Here is a 20,333-nt window from a genome sequence, read left to right as displayed (position 1 = left end):
TGCCTGCCTCTGCCTCCCAAGTGCTGGGATTAAAGGCATGTACCACCACCATGCCCGGCTGTGCTTCTTTTTTAAAAAATTTTTAATTGAATTTTTGTGATTTTTTTTTTTCATACAATATAATTTGATGGTATTTAGATTGGTACATGCTTCTAATCCTAGCACTTGAGAGGTTGAGGCAGGAGAATCACTGAGTTCAAAGCCAGCCTGGTTTACATAGTTCTAGCCAGGTGGGATTAAAGGGAGACCCTGCCTCAAAAAAACCCAAAAAACAAAACCCACCACTACCAACAACAAAAAAACCCAAACAAATAAAAACACAAAAACGGAAGAAAGGCAAACTCTCTTAAAAATCTTTAGGTGCTGAAGAGATGGCTCAGAGGTTAAGAACACTGGTTGTTCTTGCAGAAGACCTGGGTTCGAAACCCAGCACCCACATGGCAGCTAAGAGCTGTCCGTAACTCTGGGCCCAGGGGATCTGACAGCATCTTCTGACCTCCTTGGGCATTTCACGACATGGTGTACTTACATGCAGGCAATACACGTATACACACAAAATAAAAAAATTAAAAATAAAATCTTTAATGTCGGATGGGAAAAAATAGAGGTAATGCCTGAAGCTGGGGATGAATATTAAGTGACATTTTTTTTAATACTTTTGAATATGCTTAAATTTTCCATAATAAAGATCTTATAAATTGTATTTGTAGCATAGTGAAAGTCATACTGTTTTTAAAGTTTTTTTTTTTTTAATTTCCCTGACAAACATTTTGAACTGTGATTTTGGCCATTTGAGACATTATTCATTGTTTTAGTAATTGTTTTGTTCTTTTGTAGGCAAAGATTGAAAATGTGCAGAAAACAAGTTTCATCAAAGGACCAATGTTCAAAGGTGTTGCTTCTAGTCGTTTTTTGCCCAAAGGCACGAAGACAAAAGTTAATTTGGAGGAACAGGGACGACAAAAGGTGTCATTCAGCTTCAGCCTTACAAAGAAAACTCTGCAGAATAGGTTTCTCACTGCACTTGGCAATGAAAAGCAAAATGATACTCCAAACTCCCCAGCTACACCTCTTCCAGTAGACTCAAACCCTAAAATTAAAATGGACATTGGAGATACTTTGCCTAATACAGAAGAATCTTCCCCATCAAAATCAAGAGTGGAATTGGGCAGAATCCATTTTAAGAAACATCTGCTTCATGTGACATCCAGGCCACTGCTGACTACTACAACAGCAGTAGTGTCTCCACCTCCTCCCACAGTACAGTTACCAGCAGTCATAGCAGAATCAACTGTAGATTCACCACCTTCATCTCCACCTCCACCACCACCACCACCCCAAGCTACAATACCTTCACCACCAGCACCAATATCAGAGCCAGTGGCTTTGCCACACACATCAGTAACAGTAGTAATGACAGCACCAGTACCCTTACCAGAAGATGTAGCAGCTAGAGCCCAGAAAGAATCATCAGTTAAAATTATACCAGAGTCCTTAGAAGTGGATATTAAACAGGATACTGTATCTAATAGTTTGGAAGAACATACAACCCAAAATTTGAAGGACGGAGCAGAGAATCCCCTGCAAAAAGAACATTCCCATATTGGGAGGGAAGAAGAAATTTCAGATAGTTCTAAGATAAACCTCAGCTCTAAAAAAGCAGGTTCTAAGAAGAAATCTTCACAATTTGAAGGTACATTTCTTGGTTCAGAATCTGATGAAGATTCTGTAAGGACTTCTTCTAGTCAAAGATCACATGATTTAAAATTTTCAGCAAGCATTGAAAAGGAAAGAGATTTCAAAAAGAGCTCAGCACCTTTAAAAAGTGAGGATTTTGGGAAATCATCACGATCTAAAACAGAGAGGGATGATAAATACTTCAGCTACTCAAAGCTTGAAAGAGATGCTCGATATGTATCTTCTCGATGTAGGTCTGAACGAGAACGAAGGCGGAGCAGATCTCGTTCTAGATCTGACAGAGGCTCTAGAACTAGTTTATCCTATTCTCGGTCTGAACGATCTCATTATTATGATTCTGATCGGCGATATCATAGAAGTTCCCCCTATCGTGAGAGGACACGCTATTCTCGGCCCTATACAGATAACAGAGCTCGGGAGAGTTCAGACTCTGAAGATGAGTATAAGAAGACATATTCAAGGCGCACCTCCTCATCTCATTCCTCGTATAGAGACCTAAGGACATCTTCATCCTATTCTAAATTTGATCGGGACTGTAAAACTGAGAACTTGTATGTAGAGATGGAGAGAAGAGGAAGGTATTCCTCAAAACTAGAAAGGGAATCCAAAAGGACTTCAGAACACGAAGGAATAAAAAGATGTTGTTCTCCCCCTAGTGAACTGGGATTCCGACGGGGGTCATCATCATATTCCAAGCATGATAATAGTGCTTCTCGTTATAAATCTGCCCTTTCAAAACCTATATCCAAGTCTGATAAATTTAAAAATTCTTTCTGTTGTGCAGAATTAAATGAGGAAAGCAAACAATCTCATTTTAGTTTGCAGACTCCTTGTTCAAAAGGTAGTGAATTAAGAATAATTAGTAAAATTCCTGAAAGAGAAAAGACTGGGTCTCCATCTCCATCAAATCAATTAAATGATTTGCCTACTTTCAAAAAGCTGGATGAATCACCTATTCTTAAGTCTGAATTTATAGGACATGATAGCCATGATAGTATTAAAGAATTGGACTCATTATCAAAAGTGAAAAATGATGAAATAAGAAATCTTTGTCCCATTGAATTTAATATAAATGGATCTCCTGGGACAGAATCTGATGTGGTAACATTTTGCACTTCCAAAACTGATGCGATTTTGATGACTTCTGATGATAGTGTGACTGGGTCAGAGGTATCCCCTTTGGTCAAGGCTTGTTTGCTTTCATCAAATGGGTTTCAGAATATTAGTAGATGTAAAGAAGACTCAGATGATGCTTGCACGCAGCATAGTAAGTCAAAAAGTCCATTTAGGGAAACAGAATCTCTGGTGTCGCCACGCCATGATAAACTCATGTCTTTGCCAATTAAGACTGTGGATTATTCCAAAACAGTAATTAAAGAACCAGTTGATAAGAAAGTTTCTTGCTGCAAAACCAAAGATTCAGATAGATTCTGTGCTGCAAATGAGAGTGACCCTTCTTTATGTTATCCTGAAGTTGAAAATACTGAGCCTTCAGTTACAAAGATTTCTTCAAATAGCTTTATGAATGTGAATGTGCATTTGGAATCAAAAACAGTTAAATGTGATAATAGAAATATGACAGATCAGCAATCAAAATTTGTATGTGATGAATATAAGCAGAGCATTGGTAGCACTAGTTCAGCTTCAGGTAACCATTTGGATGATTTATATGAGCCTATAGGGAGTTCAGGTATTATTGTATCTCATCAGAGTCTTCCACCAAGAATAAAATGTGATGAGGACACATCTCCAGTTCTAGATGCAGTGCTGAAGAGTAAAAAGAGCACAGAAAATTTAAAGTATGCAGGGAAAGAAACAGTAGAAGTAGGTAGTGCCTTTCCAGATTCAGGAAAGGAATTTGCTTCCTGGGAAAACAGGCATAATAATGGATTGTCTGGGCAGTGTTTACAAGAGGCTCAAGAAGAAGGGGATTCCATATTACCTGATAGAAGAGAAATCTCTTTAGATGAGGAAGAACAAAGAGGGCATACACATACTTCTGATGATTCAGAAGTTGTATTTTCTTCTTGTGATTTAAGTTTAACCATGGAAGAAAGTGATGGTGTAACTTATACCTTAAAATGTGACAGTAGTGGTCATGCTCCAGAAATTGTGTCTAGTATCCATGAAGATTATTCTGGATCTTCTGGAAGTTCAAGTGATGAAAGTGATTCAGAAGATACAGAATCTGATGATAGCAGTATTCCAAGAAATCGTCTTCAGTCAGTTGTGGTTGTGCCAAAGAATTCTACTTTGCCTATGGAAGAAACAAGCCCCTGTTCTTCTCGGAGTAGTCAGAGTTACAGACATTTTTCTGACCATTGGGAAGATGAGAGATTAGAGTCAAGGAGACATTCTTATGAGGAAAAATTTGAGAGTATGACAAGTAAAGGCTGTTCTCAAACTGAAAAGTTCTTTCTTCATAAAGGAATAGAGAAAAATCCAGAAACTTCTTTTACACAATTCAACAGAAAAGATAATCTCCTGTCTGAAATTGCTCATCCTCAGAGTGATGGAGTTGATAGTACAAGTCATACAGATGTGAAATCAAACCTTCTAGTTCATCTGAATTCAGAGGAAACAATAAGAGCCAAAACATCATCTAGGCAGGAACTTCCAGTTTATTCTGATGATTTTGAAGATGTCCCAAGTAAGTCTCGGCAACAGATCTTTTTCTCTAACAGGGCAGATAGCAGTAGACTGGGAAAAACAGAGCTGAATTTTTCTTCCTCTTGTGACATTTCCAGAATGGATGGCTTACACTCATCAGAAGAGCTCAGAAACCTAGGGTGGAACTTCTCACAACAAGAAGGGCCTACTACCACATACCAGCAACCTGACAGTAGCTATGGGACCTGTGGTGCACACAAGTATCAGCAAAGTGCTGAACATTATGGTGGGACCCATAATTATTGGCAAGGCAATGGCTATTGGGATCCAAGATCAGCAGGCAGACCTCCTGGCACTGTGGTTGTTTGTGATCGAATTCAAGGGCAGGTGCCAGATTCTCTAACAGATGACCGTGAAGAAGAGAATTGGGATCAACGAAGTGGATCCCATTTTCCAAGCCAATCCAATAAATTTTTCTCCCTTCAAAAGGACAAGGGATCAGTGCAAGCACCTGAAATAAGCAGCAATTCCATTAAGGACTCTTTTGCTATGAATGAAAGGAAAGATTTTTCAAAAAACATGGAAAAAAATGACATCAAAGATAGAGGACCTCCTAAAAAACGAAGGCAAGAACTAGAGAGTGATTCCGAAAGTGATGGTGAGCTCCAGGATAGGAAGAAAGTTAGAGTGGAGATTGAACAGGGAGAGATACCAGTGCCTCTAAGCTCAGAGCTGATTGGGCCTTCCTGTGTTATGGATGACTTCAGAGACCCACAACGGTGGAAGGAATGTGCCAAGCAGGGGAAGATGCCTTGTTACTTTGATCTTATTGAAGAAAATGTCTATTTAACAGAAAGGTGAGCTTAATTAGTCCTTGTCTAAGAAATTTTATCTGCTTTTCATTAAAAAAAAAATTAGCTTTTCGACGGTTTAGATTGAAATAAGAGTTGGGTGATTAAAATATAAAATAAAAAATTAACTGGGCATGGTGGCACACACCTCTAATCCCAGCAGAGGCCGGCGGATCTCTGTGAGTTCAGGTCCAAGTCTGGTCTACATAGTAAGTTCCAGGCCAGCATGGGCTACAGGGAGATCCTGTCTCAAAACACCAAAATAAAAAAATAAAATAAAATAAAAAGAGGTGTTTGGGGGCTGGAGAGATGACTCAGTGGTTAAGAGCATTGGTTGCCCTTGCAGAGGACCTGGGTTTGGTTCCCAGAACCTACATGGCGACTAGGAACTGTTAACTCCCGTTCCAGGGGAGCTAACGCCCTCTTTTGACCTCCAAGGGCATTGTATGACACAGGTGCATCTATCTACATGCAGGCAATATACTCATACACATAAAATAAAAATAAATAATTCTTTTTCTTTGAAAGACAGGACTGAGTCATTTTTCTAGTCCAAGGTAGCTATCATACCATAGGAAAGAGTTATTAGAAGTTACTTACACACTGTTAAGTGCTTTGACAGAGACCAGAGAAACAAGCAACATAAAATTGTCAGAATACTCAATCTCTACTTATTATGGCTTCTTTTATTGGAGTAAAAGTATAAAACTATGGGGTGGAGAAATAACTCAGCAGTTTAGAGTACTGACTGCTCTTCCTCAGAACTTAAGTTCGAGTTTGAGCACCCACATGGTAGCTAACAACTGTCCATAACTTCAGTTCCAGGGGATCTGACAGCCTCTTCTGTCCTCCGCGGGCATTGCACGTTGACACAGGTGCATCTATCTACATGCAGGCAATATACTCATACACATAAAATAAAAATAAATAATTTTTAAAATATTTTTTTAAAAAGAGGGTGTCTAGTTTTTTTTCTCTAATTACTTTGGTTTTAAAAGTACAGTTAAAGCCAGGTGGTGGTGGTACATGCCATTAAGCTTAGCACTTGGGAGGCAGAGGTAGTAAGATATAGATCTCTGAGCTCAAGGCCAGCCTGGTCTCATAGTGAGTTCTAGGCCAGGTGGTGGGGCTGAAAGGAAGACCCTATCTCAAAAAGACAAAGTACAATTAAGCTAATTCAGTTTTTCATCTTAATTTAAAAAAAGTTTATACGAATGTTTTGCCTACATGTTTATAAGTGCACCATGTGTGTACAGTGTCTGCGAAGGCTAGAAGAATACATCAAATACCATGGAACTGGAGCTAGAAATGATTGTTAGCTGCCTTGTGAGTGCAGGGAACTGAACCTGGGTCCTTTGGATGAACAGCTAGTGCTTTTAACCACTGACCCGTCTTATTCCCCCCCACTTCCCTTTTAAAAAAGCCCCCACTTTTTCCCTTTATTTTATTTTATTTTATTTTATTTTCGTCTTTGAGACAGGGTCTCCCTGTAGTCCCTGCTGGCCTGGAACTCACTATGCAGATCAGGCTGGCCTTGAACTGGGAGATTCTCCTGCCCCTGCCTCCTGAGTGCTGGGATTAGAGACATGCACCATCACGTCCAGCACATTTATTGCTTTTAATATTATGTCTCACCATATTACCTAGGTTGGGCCAGAATTCCTTGGATCAGGCTGTCCTGCCTTTGCCTCTTGAGTAGCTGCTTCTACCAGGAATACCATTTTTGGCTCTGATGATTTTAAAGTCCTACTTCGTTTTTGTTTTGATTTTTTTTGAGACAGGGTCTCCAGTAGCCCCAGCTAGTGTGGCACATGGTTGATCAGGCTGGCCTCCATCTCACAGAGATCTGCCTACCTCTGTCCCTGGAGTGTTGGGATTAAAGGTGTCTACCACCATACCCAGCCTCATACTTCATTTTTAAAGATCACTTTTAAACAGATTTATACTACTTTGATAACTACTAAGGGGTTCAATAAAAGATTTGGTTGACTTAAACTTTTATTTTGGTCTTTTTGAGACAGGGTCTTCTCCGTAGCCCCAGTTGGCCTGGAACTCAAAGAAATCTGACTGCCTCTGCTTCCTGAGTGCTGGGACTAAAGGCATAAACTTTTTTTTTTTTTTTTGTCTTTTTGAGACAGTGTCTCCCTGTAGCCCCAGCTGTCCTGGAACTCACTATGTAGACCAGGCTGGCCTTGAACTCACAGAGATCTGCCTGCCTCTGCCTCCCAAGTGCTGGGATTAAAGGCGTGCACCACCATGCCTGGCATAAATTTTTTTTTTAAATGAAGTCTAACCTAGACTGGCTTGGAACATGTTAAGTAGCCCATGCTGGCCTCAAAACTGATATTTTGCCTCAGCCTCTCCAGTGCTGGGGTTATAGGCATATGCTAACATACCTATCTCTGGTTGAATTAAATCTCTTGATTAAGCCTCTTTTATTTAGCAGTTGTTTTTCTGAGCTTTATAGCTAAATTATTTTTTCCTTATGAGATTAGGTCTTTTTTTTTCTCCTTTTCTGTTTTTCTTCTTTCTTTGAAACAGGGTCTTGCTGTATAGTCCAGGTTGGCTTTGAACTCAAGATCTTCCTGTCTCAGCTGCCTGTGAGTGCTGTGATTATAGGCCTGTGCCACCATGGTGAAGTCTATGATTCTTAAACTTTGGTTAATCAGCCACCTTATTATTTGAAACTCACAATATGAGTGTTTTGCCTGCAAGTATATATGTGTACTCCGTGTATGTATGCCTGGTGTCCCTAGAAGGCAGAAGAGAATGTAGGATCCTCTAGAACTGGGGTTAAAATGTGTGTGAGTTGCCAAGTGGTCTTGGGAACTGAACCTTGTAAGAGCAGCAAATGCTCTTAACTGCTGAGCCATCTTATCAGCACCCTTTCACCCCATTTTTTTGATGCAGGGTCTTGTTGAATTGTCCAGACTGGCCTTACATTCACTGTGTAGCTTAGGCAAGCCTTGAACTTATGTCCCTCTTCCTTCAGAATACACCACCACACTTAGCCGAGTTTTTGGTCTGACAAGTGCCAGTGATTAGATGTTTAAACTGTTGGGGCATGTTTGGAGGAGGGTAGGGTCTTGCTATTTTAACCCAAGCTGGCCTTAAACTCACTGTGTATTCTCCATCTTCTGAGTGTTTTCTTCTTTTTGAATGGTTGATTTAAATAAATACACTTAAAACTAATGAGATTCAGCATTGGTTTGGTTGACTTATGTAATTGTCACCAACCTTTTTGAATTTTTACCAAATAGAAAGAAGAATAAATCCCATCGGGATATTAAGCGAATGCAGTGTGAGTGTACACCTCTTTCTAAAGATGAAAGAGCTCAAGGTGAAATAGCTTGTGGAGAAGATTGTCTTAATCGTCTCCTCATGATTGAATGGTAAGTAAATTTAAGTGCTTTTACTCAACTCTTACTGTCTTTAAATTAAAAGTAATGAATAAAATTTGCCCTTATTCTTACCTGTAAATGAATATTTACAAGCAATAAAACCATTAATGTTTAATAGATGGTGGGGCAGAAGAGATGGCTCAGCAGTTAAGAGCACTGACTGCTCTTGCAGAGGACTTGGTTTCGATTCCTAGCACCCACATGGCAGCTACAAACCGTTCTTAACTCCAGTTCCAGGGGAATCTGAAGCCCTCTTCTGATCTCTTCTGACAGAAGAAGCCCTCTTCTGAAGAGACTGACTGTCGGATCCCTTGGAACTGGAGTTATGGACAGTTGTTAGCCATCATGTGGGTGCTGGGATTTGAACCCAGGTCTTCTGCAAGAACAGTCAGTGTTTTTAACTGCTGAGCCATCTCTCTAGCCCCCCAAAACTTATTTTGTATATGTTTGGTAATCATACAATCAGAATTGCACATACAGACCCACCTAAATTTTTCCCTTAGCTGCATTTTCTTTTTTCCCCCCTAATCTTTTTATATTTCATATGTATTTCTTTTCTTTAATTTTTGTATGTGTATGTTGTAACCTTAATAGTTATTAAAAACCTTTGTATCTGACAGTTTGGGAATATAAGATTTCAATAAATGTTTTTCGTTATTGTTATATTGCTAGGGTCCATTAGAGTTTTACCATATTATTTTGCATTTACTCTAAACATGCTATGTTTTATAATAACTTTGATTATCTAAAACATCAAGCAGTTAGCTGTATTCAAAGGCCAAATTAATGATTTTTGAGTGGCGTGTAAGTGAAAGTGCACATAAACTAAGTTAGTTTAAACAAAATAAGAATAATGTGAATCAGATGTCTATTGGTAGGAGACTAAGAACTGTGGGTTGGTGAGATGGCTCAGCAGGTAAAGGTGCTTGCCTCTAAGCCTGATGACCTAAGTTTGGTCCCTGAATCCCACATAGTAGGAGAGAACCAATTTCTTCATGTTGTCCTCTGACCTTTACATGTGTACACACATATACTATCTCTCTAGGTTAATGTACTTTATTTATTTATTTTGGTCTTTTTGAGATGGGGTCCACTTATAGCCCCAGCTGGCGTGGAACTCACTGTGTAGACCAGGCTTGGCCTCAATTCACTTACCTCTATCTCTTGAGTGCTGGGATTAAATGCGCACCTGGAAGTGAATTTTAGACACTAGAAAGTGGTAGACAAATCTTTCTCTTGATGGCCAAATGACCAGATTGTATAGTAGATATGTAACAATGTAGACACTGATTTCTAAGGAATATCTTTGTGTTGGAAATAAGAATACTGAGGCACACTTGGTTAACCACACATAAAGTAGTTATGTGGTAAAGGTGGCTATATGTTGTTTAGTAACACATTCTAGCAAAAATGTTGTGGTTCTTTATAGTATTTAAAGGATTAACTTTCATCTGTTTCTCATTTCAGTTCTTCTCGATGTCCAAATGGGGATTATTGTTCTAATAGACGATTTCAGAGAAAACAGCATGCAGATGTGGAAGTTATACTTACAGAAAAGAAAGGCTGGGGCTTAAGAGCTGCCAAGGATCTTCCCTCGTAAGTTTTGTTTTAAACACCTTTTATTTCACCTTTTTATTTTGTTTAGGTCTTTTTGAGACAGTCTCCTTGTAGTCCCAGCTGGCCTGGAACTCAGTATTAGACCAGGCTGGCCTCAATTCACCTATCTCTGTCTCCTGAGTGCTGGGATTAAAGGCGTGCACCACCATGCCCAACTTTCACTTCATTTTTTGTTATTGAACTTGGTCAGGCATTTTGTAGGAAAATAATTTATTGGAGTGATATTTAATAATATCATTATGCAGAATGACTACTTGGATAGCTAGTTTGTTAGATTGATTTTTAGAAAATAAAGTAAAAAGTTCATTTTGTTTATATATACATGAAGAGTATTTTGTCTCTTGACAGGCAGGTAAGCAGTTTTTCTTGTCAGAGAGCTATACTTTTTTTTTTTTTTAAATGGTTTTGTTTATATTTGGACCATGCTTAGTTTGAGGATTAAAACTTCCAGGCAGGGGACTGGAGAGATGGTTCAGTGGTTAAGAGCACAGACTGCTCTTGCAGAGGACCTGGCTTCAGTTCCCAGCACTAACATGGTGGCTAACAGCTGTCTGTAGCTCCAGTTTCAGAGGGATCTAAGACCTTCTTCTGTCCTCTGTAGGCATTACACACATGTGGTACTTAAATACATGCATACAAAACACTTATAAAATAAGTAAATTAAAAAAAAATCTTCTAGGCAAGCTCTTTCAGGTTAAAACTTAGGAGCAAAGCATACCAAAGTATTTGTCTCTATAAAGCCAATGTTGAAATCATTAGTGATAATTAGCTTTTAGAGAATAAAGGAATGGGAAGAGACTTGAGATTTAAAATCTTCATTAGAAATAGGTAAGTAACCAAGGAAACAATCAGGTATGTAAGATAATTGAGAGAGGACAAGGAAAAATTCATCATAATGATTGATAAATGCTACAGAGAACTCGGAATACTATCAGAGAAAAGGTACTAATTTTTTTAAATTTGTTTTTTAATACAGAGGGAAGTTCTTCTCCCCCCCACCCCACCCCAGCCAGTGATACATTATAGTTGAATCTAAATTTAAAACCCTGCTTGCTGGGACTGGAGAGATGGCTCAGTGGTTAAGAACACTAAATTCTCTTCCAGAGGACCTGGGTTCAGTTCCCAGTACCCACATGGTGGCTAACAACTGTCCTTCACTCCAGTTCCAGGGGTTCTGATTTCCTCCTTTGACCTCTGTGGGCATTGCGTGACACAGGTGCACTTACATAAATGCACACACAGCATTCATATACATAAAAATAAATAAAATTTGGGGACTGGAGGGATGGCTCAGCAGTTAAGAGACGTGGCTACTTTCTCAGAGGACCCAGTGACTACATGGTGACTAACAACTATCTGTAACTCCAGTTCAGAGGAATCTCATACCCTCTTCTGACCTCCATGGGCACTGCCCAACATAGGTGCACATACATACATTCAGACAATACACATAAAATAAAAATAATAAATAAAATATTATTTTAAAAAGCCCTGCTTGTACACCAAAACCACTTTGGATGGTTCATAGAGGTCCATGTGGCTCATCAGAGAGGTAATCTACTCCTTGGCCTGGGTTTTGTAATTTTTCCAGTTTGAGCTCATCATAATTACTTTAATATCCCTTAGGTGTTACTCATAATAGTTATCATCATTTATTTGAACCTTCGGTGTATTTATATAGGTCCTGAACAGCTTACTTCTGTAAGACTGAAGTTTGCCTTTCATGCTTATAGAGTGTGGTCTTCTCAACCTCTATTCTGAACATATTCTGAATGACTTACAGTTTGTCAGTTTGAGAGCAGGCAATGGTATTGTGATGCAGACTTGAAAGTAGTACTTTCCATTTGGTTCTAGGTTATACATTATATAAAATGTTGCAATTGGGGGCTGGAGAGATGGCTTAGCGGTTAAGAACACCGACTGTTCTTGCAGAAGACCCAGGTTTGAACCCCACCACCCACATGGCAGCTAACAACTGTCCGTAACCAGTTCCAGGGGCTCCGACAGCCTCTTCTGTCCTCCGTGGGCACTGCACGACACGGGTGCACTTACCTACATGCAGGCATAACACTCATACACATAAAATAAAAATAAAATATTTTTAAAAAAAGCTACAATTACTTCATGTACCCTTATTGAAGGTACTTGTGAAATTTGTTAACCTGTTCAAAGAAAAGGTAGGCAACTCCCCAATTCTGTCTTTGGCCCAAATCCAGGTCTGGAAGCACAGCTGCTACTTTATTTCCTTTATAAATAGTTTCCTCCCCACTTCTCCCCTCCCCTTCTCTTCCCTTTTTCTTCCTTGTTGTCCACCTTCCTCCTCTCCCTTGCCCTCTTCTCTCCCTACCTCCCTCTCCCCACTTTTAACAATTACTTCTATCCACATATAGCTGTCTGGCGTGAGGTAATTGGAGTTAACTGGCCTATTCTTGGTACTATCTCTTTGCACAAATAAGGCTCTTCCATTGCCATTTTGCACAACTTTCTTACAGATTCCTGATATTTCTCACTGGACAGTGAGATCGGCCAACAAACCAGAGACAAATTTGACCTTTATCATCATTAGAGAACTTTGAAAGTAGGGGCAGAAAAGCTGCTATTTTTTTTTAATATTTATTATTTTTATTTTATGTGTATGAGTGTATTGCCTGCATGTATGTGAGTGCACCCATGTCGTGCAATGCCCCGGAGGTCAGAAGAAGCCTTCGGATTCCCCTGGAACTGGAGTTAAGGACGGTTCGTAGCTTCCATGTGGGTGCTAGGAATCGAACCTGGGTCCTCTGCAAGAGCAGTCAGTGCTCTTAACTGCTGAGCCATCTCTCCAGCCCCTATTTTTATTTTATGTGTGTGAGTGTATTGCCCGCATGAGTGTAAGTGCACCCATGTTGTGCAATGCCCGAACAGAGGTCAGAAGAAGGTGTCAGATTCACCCAGAACTGGAGTTATGCACAGATGTTAGCCACCATGTGGGTGCTGGGAATTGAACCTGGGTCCTCTGCAAGAACAGCCAGTGCTCTTAACCACTGAGCCATCTCTTCAGTCCTGAATCTTTAAAAAATAAATATATTAGGAAAGAGCAATGTGTGGTGGCGATTGGCTATTGCGTGCATCAAGCACTCAAGTGGTTAGGCAGGAGGATCAGTGTCAAGGCCAGGTTGGGCATTGGTTGCATGCTAAATACTTTGCACTATATAACTATTAGTTTTGCCTGGATTTATAAGTTTTCCACATAGCTCCTAGGCTGGAAGTGCTTTTTTTTTCCATGTTTTGCAGGAACACCTTTGTCCTGGAATATTGTGGAGAGGTACTTGATCATAAAGAGTTTAAAGCTCGGGTGAAGGAATATGCACGAAACAAAAACATCCACTACTATTTCATGGCTCTGAAAAATGATGAGGTGAGCAGCATGGGTGTGTTTACTTTGAAACATCTGGAAATTGTTGGGTTTAGAGGGGCACTTTGATATTGATTGACTGATCTAAAGTGATAAAAATTGGAGCCAGAAAAAAACAAGAATAAGTAAATAAATAGCCGGCATGGTGGTACAATGCCTGTAATCCCAGCACTGGGGAGGAGGGGCAGGAATAGCACAAGTTCTAGATCATCCTTATCTATATACAGTGAATTTTAGGTCAGCCTGTGCTACATGAAACTGTATCTCCAAAAAAAAAGACCAGAACAGTATAAAGTTTCTTTTGTTTACAAAATGATGGTAGAGGGAGCTCTTTACATTTATATGTAAATATGAATATACATGCTGCATATGACAACTTAAAAAGTTAATGAGTCAAAAAAAATGCTGGGCATGGTAGCACATGCCTTTAATCCCAGCAGAGGCAAGCAGATCTCTGTAAGATGGAGGCCAGCCTGGTCTACATAGTGAGTTCCAGGCCTGGGGCTACAGGGAGACCCTGTCTCAAAAAGACACCCCCCCCCAAAAAAAAAGTTACTGATGATCCCCAATGGTTTTTAAAATATTTTTATTTTATGTGTATGAATGTATTGCTTGCATGTATGTAAGTGCACCATGCTGTGCAATGCCCACAGAATTCAGAAGAGGGTGTCAGATCCTCTGAAACTGGAGTTACGGACAGTTGTTAGACGCCATGTGGGTGCTGGGAACTGAACCCAGGTCCTCTAGAAGAGCAACCAATGTCCTTAACCGCTGGTCCATCTCTCTAGCCCCTTCAATGTTTTTATGTGAGTTTTGTTTTAAAACTGAGAAATTTAGAAGTATCGGTCCATTTAAAAGTAATAATAAGCAGTGCTGGAGAGATAGCTCTGAGGTTAAGAGCACTCACTGCTCTTGCAGAGGACCTGGGTTTGATTCCCAGCATCCACATGGCACCTACAAACTGTCCTTAACTCCAGTTCCCAGGGAATCTGAAGCCCTCTTCTGACTTCCGCGGCATTGTACAACACGGGTGCACTTACATACATGCAGGCAATACACTCATACACATAAAATAAAAATAATAAAAATATTAAAAACAAAAAGTAATAAGCACATTGCTTGTTGATAGAAATAACAGCACTATGAAAAAATGTTTTGGGGCTGGAGAGATGGTTCAGCGGTTAAGAGCACTGACTGCTCTTGCAGAGGACCCAGGTTCGAGTCCCAGCACCCACGTGGCGGCTACCAGCTGTCCTTAACTCCAGTACCAGGGGAATCTGAAGCCCTCTTTTGACCTCCACAGCATTGCATGACATGGGTGCACTCACATACATGCAGGCAATACACTCGTACACATAAAATAAAAGTAATAAAATATTTTTTTAAAGTTTTAAATATTTTAGTGAGAAATGACATGGCATGTTAATGACATGTTTTGCATTTCTGTAAATCTCTTTACTCTCTGGCTTGATAGCGTTCTACTTGATTCTTGTATCTGCCTCTACATTCAGAGTGGAAATGCTAATCCTAGGGACCTACCTCCAGACCCAGGTACTATCATTCTAGTGTGGCCTGTCAAATTTTCACTCTTTCTAGGATGTTTGGACATATACTCAAGTTATAGAGCTACTGAATTGTGCTGTAGCATATGCTTTACAATGAATTATTTTGAACATAGGATTGAAATGCAATAGAATGTAAGGAATAGCTAAAAGTAAGAGTCATTGGTGTATATGAAGGGTTTTGAGACAAAGTCTCATGTATTCTAGGCTGGCTTCAATCTTACTATGTTTTTGAGGATGACCTTGAACTTATGATAGTCCTGCCTCGACCTCCCAAGTTCTAGGTGGTAGTATGTACCAGGTTTTATGCAGTAGTGAGGACTGAACTCAGGATTTCCTGCATGTTAGACAAGCACTCTACCAGCTGAGCTACAATCATCCCCAGCCCCAAGAAATAATTTTGTGTATAGGTAAACCGATTGTATTTAGCAGATCTTTCATAAAAAGCAGTTAGATAGATATTGGTCACTTTGATGTATAAAGTAGTATAAGAAAGTACTCTAAAATAGGGCAAGCGGCAAAAGGGTGTGTGTATTTTTTACCTTCAATTTGCCCTAATGCTTTTCTTTTGCAAAATGCGTGACTATTTTAAGATCTCATTTTAAAACGCTTAAGTTACCTTCTTCCCCAGATAATAGATGCCACTCAAAAAGGGAATTGCTCCCGTTTCATGAATCACAGCTGTGAACCAAACTGTGAAACCCAAAAGGTAAGTTGAGGTAGATTTATTTAAACTTTGAAATATTTATTCAAGATTCCTTCATCAAAGTACTCACTTTTAATTTTTTATTGTTTTTTAAAAAATTTGTTATTTTTATGTGTATGAGTATATGGTGTGCATGTATGTAAGTGCACCCGTGTTGGAGTATAATGCCAGTTGAGGTCAGAAGAGTTCCCCCTGGAACTGGAGTCATAGACGATTGTTAACCCCCATGTGCGTGCTGGAATTGAACTCTTGTCCTCTGCAAGAGCAGCCAGTGCTCTTAACTGCTGAGCCATCCTTCCAGCCCTCACTTTTAATTTTTTCATCATTTTTTTATTCTACTTTTATTTCAATTTAGATTTATAAAAATACAGAAATACAGTATTATAAAAAATAGTAAAGTGAGTAGCCCTTACCTACCATCCTAAATGCTAATTTAATACAGTATATAACCATAACTCACTGATTATAAATAGGGAACTATATTGAGTAATCAAACTTACTATAGTGTTCTTTTTTTCCTAAAGCAAGATTAATTTTGTTAGATTTAAGTGTGTGTGTGTGTGTGTGTGTGTGTGTGTGTGTGTGTGTATGTATTTCCTTCCATTTGAGTCCTGGGGTTGTCTCTTGGCAGCAAGTGCCTTTACCTGCTGAGTCATCTTGCTGGCATCTTTTTATTTTTTTATTTTATGTATATGGGTGTTTGCCTGCTTATATGTCTGTGCACTGCATGTATGCTTGGTGTTCATGGAAGCCAGAAGAAGGCATCTGATCCCCTAGAACTGGAGTTAAAGACAGTTGTGAGCTGCCGTGTGGGTGCTGGAACTGAACCCAGTCCTTGGTAAAAGTAGCCAGTGCTGTGTAGTACAAGACAGAGAAGTGGACTGAAAATTTTTTTTGTCTGTAACAGTAATTGTAACAACAACCTTGTATTTTACTTTTTATTTTATTTTTTATTTTTATTTTATGTATATGCATGTATTGCCTGCATGTAGGTAAGTGTACCTGTGTCGTGCAAGGCCTGCAGAGGACAGAAGAGGCTGTTGGGTTCCCTGGAACTGGAGTTACGGACAGTTGTTAGCTGCCATGTGGGTGCTGGGATTCGAACCCAGGTCTTCTGCAAGAACAACCAGTGTTCTTACCCGCTGAGCCATCTCTACAGCCCCACAACCCTGTATTTTTTAATTAAAAAAAAAATTTTTTTTTTGGTCTTTTTGAGACAGGGTCTCCCTGTAGCCCCAGCTGACCTGAACTCACTATGTAGACCAGGCTGGCCTTGAACTCACAAAGATCCTCCTGCCTCTGCCTCCCAAGTGCTGAGATTAAAGGCGTGTGCCACCACACCCAGCTACAACCCTGTATTTTTATAAACCTGCTCAGACCTTTAAAAAAAAGATAGCCAGTGCTCTTAACTGATGACTTTTGTCTTTTGCTGGCTTATAATGTAATTATCACAGCTAATGATTTTTCTGGTTGAAAATCCAACCCAGAAACTCACATTACATTTAATTATTTCCTTGCTTATAACTTATTTCAGATATTATTTCAAAGATGCTAGAATATAAGGCTAATTCTTAATTTTGATGAAGCCCAATGATTTTTGTCATATTCAAATCCTTTATCAAGTCTTTCCCAGGCACCAAATTTGTTTAATAACATTTATAAAGTACTTAAATTGCCAGGTTGAGAGAGATTATAAATTATAGTTTAAGTAAACTGTTGGTGTATATGGGGAGGGGATGCTGGCTCAGTGGGTAAAAGGGCTTACTGTGCAAACCTGACGACCTGATTTTGAATCCCCAGAATCCACATTAATAAAGAAAAAAGACAAATGGGCTAGGCATGGCGATGCATAATTTTAATCCCAGCACTTGGGCAGGAAAGGCATGCAGATCTTTAGGAGTTTGAGACTAGCCTAGTCTCCATAACAAGTTCTAAGCCATCTAGGGCTACATAGTGAGATCCTGCCTTAAAAGTTTAAAAAAAAAAAAAAAAAAAAAAAGCCAGATGTGATAGTGCACATAAGGTAATCCCAGTGCACCTGTGGTAAGAAAGGAGGCAGAAACAGGAGAATGGCCTGGAAACTTGTGGGCCAGCCTGCCTGTGGCCAAGTGGCAGAAACAAGAGAGACCCTATCTTAAAACAAGGTAGAAGGTGAGAACAAGGTAGAAGGTAAGAACAGACTCCAAGAAATTGTCCTCTGACTTCCACATGAACATTGTGGCATGTTTGTGCCTGCATTCTTGAACATACATTATACATAGATGCATACACTAAATAAAAAAATTAGAGGGTTCAGTGGTGAGCACTGCTCTTCCAGAGGATCAGAGTTTGATTCCCAGTACCCATATCAGTTCACAACTGCTTGTAACTCCAGCACTGAATACATATCACAAACCTATACACAATGTGCACATAATTAAATTAAAAAATATATTATTTTTATGTGTATGTGTGTATTGCCTGCATGTAGGAAAGTGCACCTGTGTCATGCAATGCCCTTGGAAGAAAGAAGAGGCTGTTGGATCCCTTGGAACTGTTAGCTGCCATGTGGGTGCTGGGATTTGAACCTGAGTCTTCTGCAAGAACAGCCAGTGTTCTTAACCGCTGAGCCATCTCTCCAGCCCCCTAAAATTTTTTTTTTTTGTGCTTTCAAAAATATTTTGTTTATTATTTTTTATGCATATGAGTGTACTGTCTGTATGTTAAAATTTTTTTAAAAATGAGAATTTCATACATGTATATAAGGTGTTTTGATCAAATCCATGCCCACTCCTTCCCCTCCAACTCCTCCTATATCTCCCTATTACTTTTTTCTGATAACTTCATGTACTCTTCCTTATTTTATTTATTTATATGGGGATTTTGGCTACTCTTAACATTCCCTCTCTAAGAGGTAACCCTAAAATCTTTTAAGGATTAGATAAAAGCTCCCAAATACTTTCATTTTGGCCTTGGGAGTGGAGTATGTTGCTAAAGAGGCCCAAGGACATTGTGAATTTTAGCCAAGAAACTGGCTACTTTTCTTTGGGGTCTTTTTTTTTTTTTACCTTAACTGCCTATCCAATTCCTACCTCCTTTTCTTTTCTTCTTTTTTTGGTCTTTTTGAGACAGGGTCTCCCCTGTAGCCCGAGCTGTCCTAGAACTCACTATGTAGACCAGGCTGGCCTTGAACTTACAGAGATCTGCCTGCCTCTGCCTCCCAAGTGCTGGGACTACAGGCGTGCACTACCACGCCCGGCCCTACCTCTTACTCTTAGCACACCATCCTCTGAAGAGGTTACCCATGTTGTGGATAGGGAATCAGGACGCAGACCATTCTGGCTTCTATGCTGAACAGGAATGCAGGGTGAGGCAATTTGGGGTACCACTTCAGTGGGTCTATCTAAAAGTTGTATAACTCTTATCTGTAGGTGGAAAAGAAAGTCCTTGAATCCTGAATAGATGTGAAGGAGAAGTAAAGGCAAGAGTAATTAGCATTACAAGTTCTAGACAGGGAACTAGAACAGGGCAACTTTCAAATGTTTCAATGACAGTCCATTGGAATTTCTTGACAAGGACTTCCAAAAGCATTCCTCCTCATTTTTCTTTTGTATGCCAAGGCTGGACTTGAGAGTGATGGATTCAGGATTTACTTTCAGGTATTTTGATAGCTGTTGGAGTGGTTAGAATCAGTGTCAGTTCCCTCTCAAAGGCTTCTAGATAGGGGGAGAAAACAAATTTACCCATCATTTTAGAATAGCGGGTTGTCTTCCTTAGCTACATACAGGTGGGCACTACAGTAATGCAGACCAGGATTTGAAATCTTACATCTGAGCAGCACTTTTTGATTAGAAAAAAATTATCAATGAGAAATAATTGTCTAAATAACCTTTTATATGGACTTAAGCCTAATGTCTGGGAAGTATAATCCCTTGAACTCTTAAAGAAATATACTGATGACTTTACTCTTTGGTTCTACTTTCCTTTTTGGGTGTTTAAGACCATACAGTTGACCCAAATAAATCAATTTATTTTTACACTTAAGGTCGATAGAGGATCTGTTCCTCAGGGGTCGCATGGGCTTGGGAGGAGCCCCTGGCTTCTTTTTTTTTTTTTTTTTACCAGTTCCATCTATGAGAAGATAAGTCAAATGTCCTGCTCGACCACGAGTGGCTTCACTTGGAAGCATGGATGAGTTGTTTCCTCTGAGTTGACCCTCTTCTTTGTAGACTGGACACTGGTTCAAGTCCATCTCTTGGGGTCTCCATGTCCTCCCTGAACAAGAGGACTGGTAACTGACCACAGTTACAGGACATTTTGAGAGATGTTCCATAGTCCCCTGGAACTTAGTTGACCTTGGAGGGCAAGGGACAAAAACTATCCTTTAAGTACCTCTGACCAGATTAGTATAGGCCTCAAAGTATAACTGTTAAACATTCAATAAGGTTAGTTCCACCAGTCTGGTACTTTTAATTACCATGTGCTATATAGATAAAGCTTGGGAAAACCTCAAAT

General features: G+C 39.6%; 1 protein-coding gene across 3 annotated transcripts in view; it reads left to right on the top strand.

Moving 5' to 3' along the window:
• Setd2 (SET domain containing 2, histone lysine methyltransferase) overlaps positions 1 to 20,333 on the top strand; it is a 132,969-nt gene that overhangs the window by 31,782 nt on the left and 80,854 nt on the right. For all 3 annotated transcript variants that reach the window (XR_003849156.1, XM_008830560.2, XM_017797480.2), the window contains exons 3-7: positions 838 to 5,165; positions 8,420 to 8,551; positions 10,028 to 10,156; positions 13,451 to 13,574; positions 15,765 to 15,842. Coding sequence is in view for 2 of the 3 variants with exons in the window: in XM_008830560.2 (XP_008828782.1) it covers positions 838 to 5,165; positions 8,420 to 8,551; positions 10,028 to 10,156; positions 13,451 to 13,574; positions 15,765 to 15,842 (4,791 nt within the window). In the remaining variant the exon portion in view is untranslated. The remainder of the gene's footprint in view (positions 1 to 837; positions 5,166 to 8,419; positions 8,552 to 10,027; positions 10,157 to 13,450; positions 13,575 to 15,764; positions 15,843 to 20,333) is intronic.

Source organism: Nannospalax galili, unplaced genomic scaffold (assembly GCF_000622305.1).
Source record: "Nannospalax galili isolate Female #2095 unplaced genomic scaffold, S.galili_v1.0 scaffold1050, whole genome shotgun sequence".
Classification (NCBI taxonomy): Eukaryota; Metazoa; Chordata; class Mammalia; order Rodentia; family Spalacidae; genus Nannospalax; species Nannospalax galili.
Note: the sequence above shows the minus strand (reverse complement) of the source record. Positions and strands in the feature narration are given on the sequence as shown.